At 33.1% G+C, this 15,697-nt stretch overlaps 1 protein-coding gene across 2 annotated transcripts in view; it reads right to left on the reverse strand.

The window, feature by feature from the left end:
• Positions 1-15,697, reverse strand: part of Klhl1 (kelch like family member 1) — a 224,276-nt gene that overhangs the window by 5,967 nt on the left and 202,612 nt on the right. For both annotated transcript variants that reach the window (XR_003378522.1, XM_005365350.2), the window contains exons 8-10: positions 11,515-11,677; positions 1,628-1,840; positions 944-1,115 (exon numbers count right to left, since the gene is read on the reverse strand). Coding sequence is in view for 1 of the 2 variants with exons in the window: in XM_005365350.2 (XP_005365407.1) it covers positions 944-1,115; positions 1,628-1,840; positions 11,515-11,677 (548 nt within the window). In the remaining variant the exon portion in view is untranslated. The remainder of the gene's footprint in view (positions 1-943; positions 1,116-1,627; positions 1,841-11,514; positions 11,678-15,697) is intronic.

Here is a 15,697-nt window from a genome sequence, read left to right on the forward strand (position 1 = left end):
TGTGCTCATCAATGGCAACTTTACTAATATCTTGCTGTTATATTTTTAACTAAAGAAAAAGATAGGAAAATAAAAGGAAAGTATACAATAACTGAATATAAAGGAAAACTTCTGAGGATGTTTCCTTCTGTCTCTTGTCAGCAAGACCACCACAGCTATGTAGTTCAGGATGCTTTCTTCTCTAAAGAGGTTGCTCTGTAGTTTTCTTGTTTCCTACTCCACTCCGATAGGTGGAGCTTTTCAAAGAGAATGGGACTTGTTTCATTCTATTTTGTTCCTGAGTATGTAGCTCCAGTGCATATTCAAAAGTGATCATTCACTCAAGAGGAGCCAATCATTTCTCTTCAACTTGCCAGGCAATGGAGATTTCTATCTGATGAACACCAGGAAATTTGGATCCTTTTCTGTTTATTTTGTAAAATCAACTGGGGATATATATTTACTCTGTTTTCTGCTTTTGACATTGAGATTATTGCTTACTGATTCTTATAGCTTTACCAAGTGGATAATCTCAACAAAGAGCAATAATGCACACAGGAAAAAATTACTGTCAGGAAAGACAAATTCTGAAACCTCTGTGTTCTTGCTGCAGACATTTTTAAAATCAAATATCCTATTATAGCTTCATTTGCAAATATATTATCCTCTCAATTTTTAGTTTTGGTCACTAAATCTCTTGTGTTCCTTGTATTGATTTATTAAAGAACACCTTGAAAGATGAATATATTTTAGGAATACAAATTTATTATAGTATTACATGCATGAGAAAATAATACACAGAATTATTCATTTCTTGCATCTTTCACAATGCATGACTAAATTAGTCACTTTAAGGCAAGGTGGTTATATAAGATAGATTGTAATTAGCATAGTCATTCTCTATAAGGTGCAATTTAAATAAATTCTGTTTCTCTTCCAGTAACTATGCCCATAATAATGTTACCTGTGTCCACTCATTAGTTTGTGGATCATAGGATTCCATGGTGTTGAGGTATGTTTGCCCATCATAGCCACCAACAGCATATAGTCGATCACCAAGGAGACAGACACCAACAGCATCTCTAGGCATACTCAGAGGAGCCACCATAGTCCATGTGTCTGTTTTTGGATCATACCTAAAAGGACAATAAAATGGAAATTGTAATTATACTCAAATTTTATTCTAGAAATGATAATTTAAAAGTATGAACTGTAAAATAAAAATAAGAAATTTTGTTCTCAAGGTCAAAATTTTGATGGATTAATGTTCTGAAACTTTTAGTCATGATAATGGTCATTTTAATTTTTTAGGTACTTGCAAACCATAACTGGACCTTTAAATTGATTAAAAATTCATTTGGTAAAATAAATAACTTTGTTTTCAAGATGAATATTTGTATGCATATATCATTATTTTCCATAGTAATTGAAGTTTTGTGCAAAATTTAAATGGGGTAATATTTAGTGAAGCCAAAGGAATGGCTTAAAACTGGGAAGACCTTAATTTCATCAATCGGCAGATACACTTATTTGAAATGGGAAATAAAGGATGGAGGGAGAGTGATAGAGAGGGAGAGAGGGAGAGGAGAAGTATTTAAGTTAGTTCTGGGAGACATATTTGCTCTTCTCTAGTGCCCTTGTGGCTCACCTTTCCACGTAGTCCAGGAGCCGGGAACAGTGGTTTGAAGCAGGAGCATCATGACCACCCACTGCATAGAGAAAACCATCGCAGGTGGCCACTCCAACCCCCCCTCTCCTCTTACACATCGGTGCACACATGCTCCACTTGTTTGTATGAGGATCATAATATTCCATTGAACTCAAACAAGAACTTCCATCTCGACCCCCAACAGAATACAACCTGAAAACACAAATTAGATAAAAAGTTAACAGTATAATTTGGATGGCAAAATGTAAAACATATAGTTAAAAACAAATTGCATGGTGTGAAATACATATCTTAATGAAGAAAGTCCATATATATATGGAATTTTTGTTATTGCAACATTCAGTATTCTAAGATTAAAAAAAATAGTTTTCTAATCTTAGATTCTATAAACTGTTATTACTTTGCATATAATAGAAATGATTAAACAGAAATTATATATTAATTTGAATTAATAGTTGGTAATATTTATTAGATTTTAAAAATATATAAAAAGTTATAAGAAAGATGACACCAGTTAGAGCACTGTTACAGTCTTATTTACAATCAGTAACCTTGCTTGCCACATGCACAGATAACAAATTACACTGTTACAGTCTAGGACACTAACCATGGAATACGCTAATGCATGTTGTCATAACAACTGTCTTTTGTATTGTGTATTATGGAGTTTAAGCAAACTTCACAGGAAACTCTTGATACTTGCTTGAGTAGATAATTCTGAAATTTACACTCATTTTGCTGTATTTGATAGGAACAGTCATGTAACATAAGGGCCTGCTTGTTGGGCTTGCTTGTTGGGGTTTCTGTCCTGCCCAGTTCCCATAGCCCTTTGTCCCAAAGAAATCACACAGAGTCTACATTAGTTATAAACTGATTGGCCCATAGCTCAGGGTTTGTATTAGCTATTATAACTTATATTAATCCATTATTCTTTTCTATGTTAGCCACATGGCTTGGTTTCCTTTTTGGCTGGGCAGGTCACATATTCCTTCTTCAGTGTCTGGGCAGGACTGCAGAAAGAGCTTCCTTCTTCCCAGAATACTCCTGTTCTTATTGCCCTGCCTCTACTTCCTGTCTGGCTGTCTTGCCTATACCTCCTGTCTGGCTACTGGCCAATCAACATTTGTTTAAAACATAATTGACAGAATACAGAATTGTCCCACACTAACTTCAAAAATAAGTTACACATCAAGACTGAGATTAAATGATTTAAAAATAGTCTAACACTCAAAACTCACTTCTTTACCTTATGGTAATTCATACAGATTTCATTCTATGTGAGAACACTTAATCCTTTAATATTTTTGCATGTGACGCATACTATCATATCTATCATCTATCTATCTATCTACTATCTATCTATCTATCTATCTATCTATCTATCTATCTATCTATTGCATATATTTGTACATTAGTAAACAGTTTTTGAAAATCCTGTAATTCTGTTTGCTATTAATAAATAAAGCAGACATATAGATATGTTTATGGAGGTCTCTAAGTGCCACAATTCAGAATCTCTGTCAAGAAAGCCTTGGTGGGTATATGGATTATATTTGCTATTTTACCTAAGCAATTACGCTATGTCTCAATGATAAAATAACATTTTCATAAAAAGAAAGATCACAGTGATAATTAAAGTAGAGGTTAAGGATCTCTGGAAGAGGGAAGATTTTGAAACTGACTAAATAGTGATAAGAGTTAGTGGGGAGAGTAGAAATTGATGCTGTTGTGACCTCTGGAGTTAATCAGGGTGACCAATAGCTGCAGGCCATGTAGTCATTAATTCTGATGGAAGTCTTTTGGACAATTCCCATAGTAAAGACATCAAGAAAAGAAAGTACAATTTACTTATCTTTTAATACTCTATTGTCAAATTGATCCTTAGTCATAACTATTATCCTTAACCTGCCTATAAACATGTACACTTAATTCTCCATTTTTCAGTTTCAAAAGAGATGCACAAAATCAATGTACCACACGGCATATTATAGTGTGGACAATTCAGGCTGTCTGGTCCATGCTCTTGTATTCTTAACAATTCTGCAATATGGTGCTTAAGCTGATTTCAAACCATAGAAACATTTTTATTATGCCATTGCAGTTTCTCATGCTGCACGACATAATAAAATATGGTTGGTAGCTTGAGTGTTCTCTGTGTGACTGCCATGCAGCCTTGCATGGTCACCCAGAAGCTGTCTGCTCACTCTCTATCATATATATATATGATATATATATATATATATATGTAAATATTGATTTTATTAACATACTTTTCAATAATAGCAGTAACAATAGATTTTAGAAAAACTGATAGTTTGAAAATACACAAAAGATCTTTGAAAATAGGTAGTTTAGGAATCATTTAAAGAGATAGCAAAGTATTTGTTTACAGCTCCATGAATACAGTAGGAAAACTGATAGGTGTATTTCTACAATGGAAAAAGAAATCTAAACGAGTACTTTGTCAGCATAGCTAGTCAACTAAACCTACTCACAATCTACTTATTTGTACACAAAGAACTAAAATGTAAACGTTTAGTCTATTCACAACCTACTTATTTGGACACAATCAAAGAACTAAAATGTAAAAGTAAATAAAAAATAACATTGTATTTATTACTAAAAGTATAATAACAAAAGATAAAACAACCGACTTGAGCTGCTAGAATAATGTTGCCCTCTGCACGCAGACTTTCATGAGCAATTAGTCATGTGTATCCTCAGATGCCTCTCTTCATCTATTTAATCATGGTTTTGTCTCCCAGCTTGCTTTCACCAAGAGGACAAATTAGATGTGGGGACTCTGAAGAGCGAAGAAGATTCCAACACTGAGGTAAATGATCTGACAACATATGAAGTGACAGCTGACAGCATCACAGCACGAAAGGAAACATGACATTTCAAGTCAGCACTGAAAACTGAGTGAAATCCGCAGAATGAAGAAGTGCAAGGGCAGCATTGCCCGTACGAAAAGCATATGTGGAGACGTGGGTGATGGAAGGTAACAGCAGGTGATGGATAAGAAGTGACAGGTGCTTGGGAGGATGGGATGGAGTGATCAACTGGATGAAAAAGATAGACGAAGGAGGAAAGAGGTGTGGTAGCCGAGATATGAAGCTGTGATTTCATTCTTAATCTACAAAAAAAAAAAGAAATTGCCAAGTAACATCATTAAAAAATCATCAGGCTTTATCTTCTGTTTGATATGAATATCGAGCAGCAAATATCTTGCATAATAGTGTTGTCATAGGATACAGACATATACTTGATTTTCACAAAGTGTCATGCTTTGCTGAGAATAACAAGAATCCAACTTTTATCATTATCTTCTATTTCTTCCAAGTTTAATTAGCATAAAGTTCATTTGACATAATGTTTTGAGACAAAATTTCTTTGCCTTCATATGTAGCTAATATGTGCCCACTAAAACTACTGATTTTATATCATCACATATAGTTTAGGAAACATTATCTATCTATCTATCTATCTATCTATCTATCTATCTATCTATCTATCTATCTATCTATAATCTATCTATCTATGTGTCTATCTATGTATCTATCTTACTATCCATCTACACTTCTGGGAACATAAATATATGTGTGTTTACATTATGTGAACATATATATAAATAAATATATAGGAAATAAATCTTGCATTGTCAAATTATATGTTCAAAGTTTACAGTAGGGGTATTATAATGCTGAACGCAGGTTCCCTTTATTCATTTATTTACTCTGCAGTTTTGAGATGCAGTTTTGGTCTGATAGTATGTGGTTAACTGGTATTGAACTCACAGCAGTTCTCCTGTTTCACCGCCCTAGTTTCCCTTGTGCTGGTGTTAACGTAATGCAACAGAAAGCCCAGTTATGATTTCCACTCGTAGGTAAACCCCCTCTGTGTCAAAAGTGTGAGATTTAACTTTTCTTCTAAGCTGCAACTTTTCAGAAGCTGGCAGAAAACCAATACCCCAGGCTTTTTCAGACAAATAATACAAATCCAGCTACACTGTAAGTTTCTTATTAACATTCATTCATTTCCCAATGAGGGCGTAGACAGATTGAAGAGAAAACTCATAATCTTTGAGTTTGCTTCACACCATGAGCTAGCTGTCTTGAATTTAGGCAATGTTAATCTTTTAAAAGGGAGCTTCATGTGGCCTGTTTATACTTGGTATTAAAGGGAAAAATATATTTATTTTAGGAACAAATCTGCTTTCTACCCAAAAGAACCTTTCTTACGGGCTTCTTGTTTTTACCAGAAATATATAGGGTGCTTATACACATCATTTCTTGTTCAAAAAATATACCTATTTATTCTTAATGCCAAAGGGAGTATTGCCTAGTTATCCTCTGAACCAAGGAGGTTCCAAATTAGAGAGCGGGGTTGAAGAAGCAGAAGAAAGAAGGGAAGATGGGTGGAACACAAACTGTCATTATAATTCCATTTGTTATACTGCTTACTACTGCTGTGCATTTACCCAAGTACAGGCACATGAACATTCTCAACTGCTAAGAATTTAGAAGATGTTCATATCCACGGCTAAAAATCTTGCCTTTGTTGTCACATAAAAATGAATAATTGATTCCCTCATGCACGGTGACACATGATACTTTACAAAAGGAAGCCCTGATACAAAAAAAGTAACACAGGACACCAAAAAGCATAAATTGTCAACAGGAAGTGTTTTGAATTTCATAATACTAATCTAGGCCAATTTTCGATTTCTCTGCATCTAGGAAAGCCATGCTTCTCTATGCTTTGCGTCCCTTTTACCTCATATGTAGGTAGATAATTCTATTATGCCTTAACAATAAAATCAAGTGCTTTTTAACACCAAGAAATCTTCCCAAATTGCACATTTCCTTGGACTTAAAGTGTAAGACGGGCGGTGGTGGCGCACGCCTTTAATCCCAGCACTTGGGAGGCAGAGGCAGGCGGATCTCTGTGAGTTCGAGACCAGCCTGGTCTACAAGAGCTAGTTCCAGGACAGGCTCCAAAACCACAGAGAAACCCTGTCTCAAAAAAAAAAAAAAGTGTAACTTTCTTAATAATTTGCATCCTAGGTACAGTTCCTTATCATTTTTCATAGTTAAAAAAAGCCGTGTGATTCTAATATAATTTTCAAGATATTTCAAGGTTTGGCCCAAATGGATTGAAATTATTAGCATAAATATAATGTTATTAAAAAGCCTTCAGATACCCAGCTTTGTAGGTACTTTTAGTGATAAGTTGTAGGATAAGGACTCTCTAGCAGCGTCCTAGATCTAGTTTGGTCCCTTGCTTTTTAATACATGCAAAATCCTTTAACCTGATCCAAAGACAATCTGTAGACACCAGGGAAGAATGCTCTTGCTTGATCTTCTCAGTGACCTCCCTCATGTGAACTGCTTATTTCGGGAATACTCACTAAACTCCCAGACAGGTGGATGGCTGGTTTTATTCCTGCTTACTAAGAAATCTTGATGCAGGTTGCAAAGTCAGCCTTAGATTTGCTTTGTCTCCCACACAGCACTGAAGAACATGTTGCCTGCTAAAGGCTCACAGAGCTCTTATAACATTACTTCTTAGGGTGTGGTCATTTTATATTTGATATTTTTAACATAAAAAAACAGCTAAAGGATATTTATCACAATATGTTATTATAAGATTATATCATGGATTCAGTATTATATTGCACATGATTTGTCTGAGCAATCAATTTTAAATACTAAGGAAATTTATTTTAGCACAAAAATAGTAGAATAAATAATCTAAATTTAAGATGACTGGTCATTGATATTAATGATTCCTAATTGGGATAAATGTAAACATAAAGGATCTAACACCTAACTTATGATAATACATAAGTGGTATGTGAAAGCAAGAGAAAACCTTCCATTTGTAGATGGGAGTAAATGCCCCAAAGTTGTCAGAGGTGAAATAATTCCTTGATAGGATTCTGATGTGAAAGGTTCTATTGTAATGGTTATATTTCTAAGACATGAACATCACCTAGACATTAAGAGAGGCATCAAACTACAGAACATTTTAGGCTGTTAAAACACTTTTTAGATGTAAGACAAGATTCTCAAAGCTACATTGTGTTGATTTAAAAGAGAAAGATGATTGCAAGTATAACATAAAAGCATTCCAAATAGCTTATCAAAGTGCAATTGAATGAAGGTACAGAAAAAAATGTAAACAATTCCATTTAAAAATTAGTTGCTGGAACCTTGCTCCAGAAGGCTTTGAGGACCCTAATGGATCTGTGGAGTAGGCACCAAGAAGCTGTGACAACCTGTTGTTGTTCAATCCAGTGTCCCCAGATACCTTGAGTCATCTTTATTGCACAGTGCCAAAGGTGTGCATGAATAAATTTACAGTCAGATTTTACATGCCAAGTTCCTAAAAAGAGTCACAATAATTACTATTTTGTTCCCCGGCTCTTTCTTTATCTTTCCATCTCCCAACGTTCCCACCAGCAGCAATTAGCTTTCTGATCTATATCTCTTTCATCACAAGCACACAAAGATTTGCTAGCGACAAAGGTACTTTTCTAACTAGGCACGCCTACAGGTAGAACAATGTCCCCAGCTGGCAGTACTTGCAGCTGCAGCATGATGTGAAGTAAGAGACAGTTTTGTCTTTTGCGGTTAAGATTTATAGCCAGTAGGGTCTTGGTTCTCACAGTCAACTCACCAGCCAAAGCTGAACTAATCCAGTCTATATTTCGTAGTACCCTATGCCCTCTGGGGGCATACTAAGTTTTTCCATTTATCCTATAAGCAAGATAACTTGAAAACTTACACCTAATACTTAGAATTGATTGTCCCCTGTCTTATGTCTATCTACCTCATGCTCTTGGGGTATTGGCATACCTATTAGGAGTTAGGGAACTGTGGGTTTCTGTGATTCTACTTCATTCCTTGTTTCTTGAATGTTCCAGTTAACTCTTGATACCATTTAATTATCATCATTCCTTTAAAACTCTTATGTTTAAAATCACTATTTCCAGAATAATTACACTAATATTTAATAACAAATTCCATGGCCTCCTGTAACTGATTCAGACCAACACTGTGACCAGCATAGTGAAAGCAAGGAGAATATGTAGCACACAAACTCCTGGGTTGATGCCCAGAATTATACGGTGAATTGTCCACAGGTTCTTGCCAAGTGGGTCAGGATCTCCAGGTGCCTGGTAAGAAGGAGAACTGCTCCTGCTATTCTCAGGCATTGCCCCCCGTCCAAATTGTATTTCTCATGCCAATTAATATCTAACAGTAATATCTGACATGAATGACAGTACTGGACTAAATTGAAATTCCTAAAGATAGTATAAACCTGGGATTAACACTAAATTATGTAATGAATGAATCTGAAATCAGGTGAAAAAGAAATTGAATATACATTTAATTCATAATATGTCCAAAACTGTGACTGGACTCTCTCTATATACATTATTACTAGGACTGGAGAATATTTTCTATTAACACACATAAATTAATATGTTTAAAAATAAACTCATAGGGAAGAATAGCTCTGATACAAGGTAATTATCAAAATAATGTTAAATAAACTAAGCAGTTATTCAAACATTAAAGCCTCTGTACTAAATTGCACATAAATAAATATATCAAGTGAATTAGGATATTTTAACAAACAGAACACTGGATGAAAAGGACTACAAAAGGAATTCCTCATGATACATAATAATTAACACACAAAATGTGCATAACAAAAAACAGATATCAAAATCTTCAAAGGAAAACAAATTATTAAGTAACATATAAAGACAGACTTATCAGAAAGCCAAATAGCGATTACAGTGATAGAAACTCTATGAAAAATATTAAATATCATTGTTTTAAAGGCAGGTACAGGCTTTAATTATTATTTTAGTGTATGTTTCTCTTCTCCCAAAGCTTCTAGTATAAATAAAAGTCAGATATACTATATATAGTATAGTAAAAGGCAAATAGAATATCATAGACAATTAGTAAGATTGTGATTATATAAAAATAGATAATGTAATATACACTTTAGTTCTGTTCACGTAATATATGAACTACCATCTAACATGTAAGATAGCCAAAAAATAAACCAATGTGAATAAACTGAATTGTCTCTGACATAGTGTACACCATTATATACTTACAGAGTGATTATATTTAAAATAAGCATACTGCCAAATTCTCAAGAAAATATTGGAAGGTTCCACATCTTATTTATACGGAAGTGTAAATATTTACATACCTGTTAAAATTTAAGTTTGGTTTTGGGTTGTGTTTTTGTTTGAAATTTGAGATTTATACTACATACAAGTGAAATAACATCCAAAAGAACAAACTGAGGGAAAATATGAAATAAAAAGACTTCCTCTGAATCAAAATTAAGTATTTAATATAATAGTTTAGTATATTTCTACATGTGCATATGTAACTTAAAATCACTTTTTATGCCTAAAATTTTCTTCTTTTTGGGGGGGGGGATTTTTGAGACAGGGTGTGTATCTGTACCTTAAAATCACTTTTTATGCTTAATATTTTCTTTTCTTGTTTTTTTGAGACAGTGTTTCTCTGTGCCTTAATTTTTTTAATGTCAGCAAGAATATTATTCATTCCTAAAATAACCCTGCATGAAGTTGCTTAAAAGTCATGATAATACAAGAACATGAGTGCATTATCTGAAATCTGTGAAAATGTAAACAACAAATATATTAAAGATAAAAATGTTGTCTTCAGATTTTAAGTAAGACCATGAAATAGTTTCCACAATTGTTTCAGTTTAAATAACTATCTGTAAAATATATCTTCATAAGACCTCTATAGAGAAGGGGAGATATTTCATTCTCATTGTAGCGGAGAAATAAGGATTACAAGGGTATAAAGATGTACATTTTCTGTGTCATTCCTCCCCTCTTATAAATACAGAAAACATAGCATGAAAAAGATACAGCAGTGCTGGAAGAAGGCAGCGAGGACACAGCTTTATCTCATATCATTTTCTGACATGCACAAGGAATTTTGGGCAGTGCAGTATTTCCCAATATCCCAGCTCTAGCACGGAGATATGGCGTGGGTCCCCAGTTTTGCTTCTCTGTCAGGTTAGATAACAAAGTTCTGGCCATCGGAATGCCTGCAGTTTGCAGTCTTGACCTACCACCAGGCAAATCGCAGAAATTAGAAATTAACACAAAGACATATGACTGGAAAGTGAATTCAAAGTTCCACTTCTAATCAAGGAGCTATCTGCAATTGATTCCTGCTAACAAAAAGAAAATTAGATTTTTCCAATGGGGTGACATTGTGTATATCAAAAATATTCCATGACTGGAACTAATTGTCCAACATTAAATGAATTTTTGGTTTGTTTATTGTCATCTTGTGGGATCTTTAGTTATTTGGGGTTTTGTGTGTGTGTGTGTCTTTGGTTTTCTGCTTTTATTTAGTGTTTCACTGTCATGTTGCTCTTGTTTTTGGAGAGAGAGCCCTATCATAATGGGGACAGAGGTAGGGAAGCAGTAAGATGAGTTGAGAAAAAGGAAAACATGACAAAAAAATATTATATAAATAATTTAATAAAAATTCTATTAATTTTAAGAATTGCTAATTTAAGGGTGATAGACTGGTTGAAATGTGGACAGACTGCTGTAATCATACAGGAAAAGTACAATTAACAACAAATCTTTATTAACTATTTCACTCAAAGTTTAGAAATATTCTCATAGCATAAACTTAATATTCCTTGGATATGCAATTAATATTGAGAAAATTTTGAATTATTTTGTATGGTAAATATACATGGCTTTATTTCAAAATAATTCTTAAATACTAACACTGTTACTTTTTAGCCTATTAAAAAGTACAGAAAAATTTACTCACTTGCCGTTCAGTGCTGCTACTCCAACAGTGCTCCGAGCAATCGACATACTTGCTACATAGGTCCACTGCTGACTCTGAGGATCCCACCTCTCCACTGTGTTTAGATAGCTCCAGCCATCATGACCTCCTACCGCATAAATAGGACCTTCCAGCACAGTTACTCCTAAAACATTAGAAAGAAAAATGAACAATGTGTTTGTAGTTTCCAGTATCACATTGTGCATTGAAAGGTATTGTGAAATAATGGTTTTTTGGGGGTGGGGTGGGGAGACTTTGTAGTTGTGTTGATCACAGAATGTGAAATTTGATTTTAATTGGATAATATCCTTATCCAGTTTGATACCAAGATAAAGTTGTCTTTATGAATGAGTTGGGTGGCTATTCTACTTTTAATTTGTGAAAGCGTTTTGATTTTGAGGTCTTCATGAAATTTAGTACCTTTGCTATCTTGTTTCTTTTGAATGATGAAATTTCATATAAGAGCAAATGATGAAAATTTCAGTATCTCTAGCATATAGTGTCAAATAGAAATTCCTTGCCATACTGTTCCCCAGTTACAGGATGTCGATCCTTTGTGAGACTCATGAAAACATCAAATCTCAGTATCAGCCTCTGAGCCTCTGTTATTTAAGGGATTCAGCAGGACATGGTTGCCAGATTGGATTCTTGCCACTTTGACCTAGCATATGAGTGCATGGAAGAAGTAGAAGGAAATGCTTCTTTCCCTTCTAGTTAACAGTTTATCTCATTTAAAATATGAATTCTGTAACAACCAATTGTATATAATTTAGCAACTTAAGTATTTAATGTACTATTGTTGGTGAGTATGGTCAAAGACTCCTAATTCAAATTCAGTTTTCATCAAACCACTAGATAAATGACCAGAACAGAAATGTAGTTAGGGAATATTAGGCTCATATTCATATCAACGTTAATCTGTTGTTACAAATGCTTTATCCTAGCTTTTCCTCATTCCTCCTTCCAATATTATAACCACTAAAGTTACACGGTTTATCATTTGATGCATTACCCTTGCAAATGTTCCCCATCAATTCATCTGATGAAATTTTACCTTCTACTCATATCTGAGCTGGCTGCAGAACTATTTCCCATTAATTAAGTAACATTTCTATTTTGTTTTTATCCTTGACATTGCAATACTTCACTTACCGAAATTTTGTTAAAATGAATAATAGACATACTAAGAATAGCTATACAATATTCAGATAATTTATGTCCTAGTATAATACATGTCTCTTTTACATTCATTATATACTAATATAATATATTACTGCTGTGATGGATGTAAATGAATAGATATATATTTTTGTTTAATGTAATTTTAGAACTTTATTGTATTTGTGTTCATTTTAAAAGCAATTTAAATGTGGGGCTGCAGAATAGAATAATTACATTATGCACCTATTAGAATTAATTCAACAAATTGTCTTGTATGACTAATAAGTACAGTCTTGACTACTTGTTTAGTTTTCCAAAATTACTAAATTAAATAAAATTGAGGAAATTCCTTATTGTTCATGCTATTAGTGTTTATTTAGAAGATGCTTTCTTTGCATTGTTTTCAAAAATAATATTTATTAGGTTTTTAATTCTAATAAATGTAACAAATATTTCTTGTCTGCTTTAAACGATTTAAAAATATTTTATGTATTCTTTGAGAAAATCATTTATGTGTACAATAAGTTTTCATCAAATTGGAAAGTGTACTTCTAACTTTTGATGGCAAAGTATAACAAACTTTGAGGATTGTTATATAAAATATGAAAAATTAAAAATAATACTATAAACACACTTATAGCTGATGCTTATTTTGAAATTTTTCCCACAAACTCCAATACCATAAAGGTATCCTAAATGCAATCCCCCTTTACTTTGTGTCTAAATTTGAATTCTGTGCTTTTGTGAGATAAACAGATTTAGAAATTTCAAAGAACTGCAATGAAGGTATTTTATACTTTTAGGATTGATGAATAACTTTGGTGTTGTATTTCTTCTGGTGGTCATGATAAATTTCTGGCAGAAATATTAGTGTCTAGAGTTAAAACAGAATGTTGAAACTTATTGAAAACAAACACACAGGTCACCAAGGGGAACTTTGTATTTACTTCAAGTGACTATATTTATTTGGCTGTTTCCTCAAAGTCAGAAAACAAAACAAAACAAACAAATAAACAGAAACTTGTTTATACATTTTCTGTCTCCTCAGGTTTAAATTCCAGAGTAGAGATATACAAGTGGAGTACTTGGCAGTGTACTTTTGCAGAGACCTTAACCATGCAGGACAGTTCCACAATTTCACAAAGGACACACTGAGCATTGTAATCACAATAACTGTAAAATGATGACTCGTACTAAATGTGGTAAATAATAATGTTAACATAAAAATAAAATTAAATGCAAGAATATGGGCTTGGAAAGACAATTCAGTTACATAAATATATGGCATGCATAAAGGTCCTTCTTTCCATCCCAAGAACCTGGACATAGAAAAGCTCCTAATGTGCTAGCTGGTGAGGGAAGAGACAGAAAAATTTCTAAAGCTTGTTGGTCAACTAGTCTAACACATTTCATGGGGTCCAGCTGGTAAGAGACCCTGAGGATGACCCTCAAGATTGACCTCACTTCCACATGCGCATACAAAAAACATACTTGATCATACACAAACAATCATATATAAAAAGTAAGCAATACAAATTAAAATATGTGATTTCTAAAAATTGTTCAGCAAATATAGAAACTAGCAGTTAATATGTCTAAATTAATAAACACTTTAAGTAGAATAAATAATGAAGTTACTTCAATAATCTGCTTGTACAAACACATAACAGTTTATAGAAAATATTATATTTTAAATGATAGAAATATAAACAGCATGAAATGTAAACATGTTTAAAGATTTGCAAAAGATATGGAAATATGGTGATGTTTGAATAATTGAAATGAATTAAAATATTTGACTGGATTGATTATATAAGACCTCATACAATTTAAACAAAAAATGTTCAACTTTGAGATACAGAAAACAACTGCTTAACAAGTAATCAAACAGAATCAAAATATTTAGATGCAATTGGGGAAAGCTCATTAGTTTTTAAGGTTAAAATTAATGTAACTCAAAATAAGATGAAGTGTTTATTACAATTACAATGCTTGATCAGATAATTGAACTGTCATGATATGTTTGGCAGACACAGAATGTTAAGATAAAAACTAATCAAAATTAATAGAAAGGAATTTGGCATTATAAACTCAAGAATTCAGTAAGAATAGGAGAAAATATATTCATAGAAATACAAAATAAAAGGCCTGAATTTGTGAATACATATGTTGAAGACATAATTTCTGCAATATCACTTTAACACCATTGACAGGTAACTAAGGTTACACGAGTTCTGAAGTATCAGATTCTCATAGTATCATCATGAGAGGAAATAAAGCAGCTCATTATCAACCAAAGGGGAGTATATTCTAGAAAGTATCTGACACTAAATCGTAAAGAGGGGCATCCTGAAGAGCATAATCATTTGGATTATTTTTCCCAACTTTCTGGTCTGTGAAAATAAGTAGCTGCATTTTAATTCAAAGTAGTTATTGCATCTTATTATAGCAGCCTGAAATGACCATTGCATAGGAAAATGCTCTTTATAAAAACTGAATGACATCCACTCACTTAAAAAAGATTTCATTACAAAATTGATGTCAATTATAAAAGTTCAGGAAATCAAATAGTATAGAATAATTGAAAACAGAGGCAAATATCCAATGTTAGAACCTAATTATGAGCACAATAGTTCACAGCTTTCTAACAAAATACTTTACAGAACACATGCTCTCAATGGAAATTACAAGGCATTTAAGAAAAGCAGGATTGTGTGAGTGTGAAGAAATTATACACTGAATCACAGTGGTCTGAAACTGAATTTGGCATGATGTTAAAGAGATTCATTAAATAAAATCACTAAAAAGAAGATGCAATATGCTATATTTGGTAGTGTGTTTTGTATATTCATATGTGTATAAAGAGACAGTGGTTGTTTTATTTATAAAGATGAACTATTATTCTCCAAAATTATATATATAATAAAACGAGACATCAAAATACCAAATATTCCAATTTAAAAATTGGGTACAGATTTAAACAGAGAATTCTTAACAGAAGAAT

Source organism: Microtus ochrogaster, unplaced genomic scaffold (assembly GCF_000317375.1).
Source record: "Microtus ochrogaster isolate Prairie Vole_2 unplaced genomic scaffold, MicOch1.0 UNK2, whole genome shotgun sequence".
NCBI lineage: Eukaryota > Metazoa > Chordata > Mammalia > Rodentia > Cricetidae > Microtus > Microtus ochrogaster.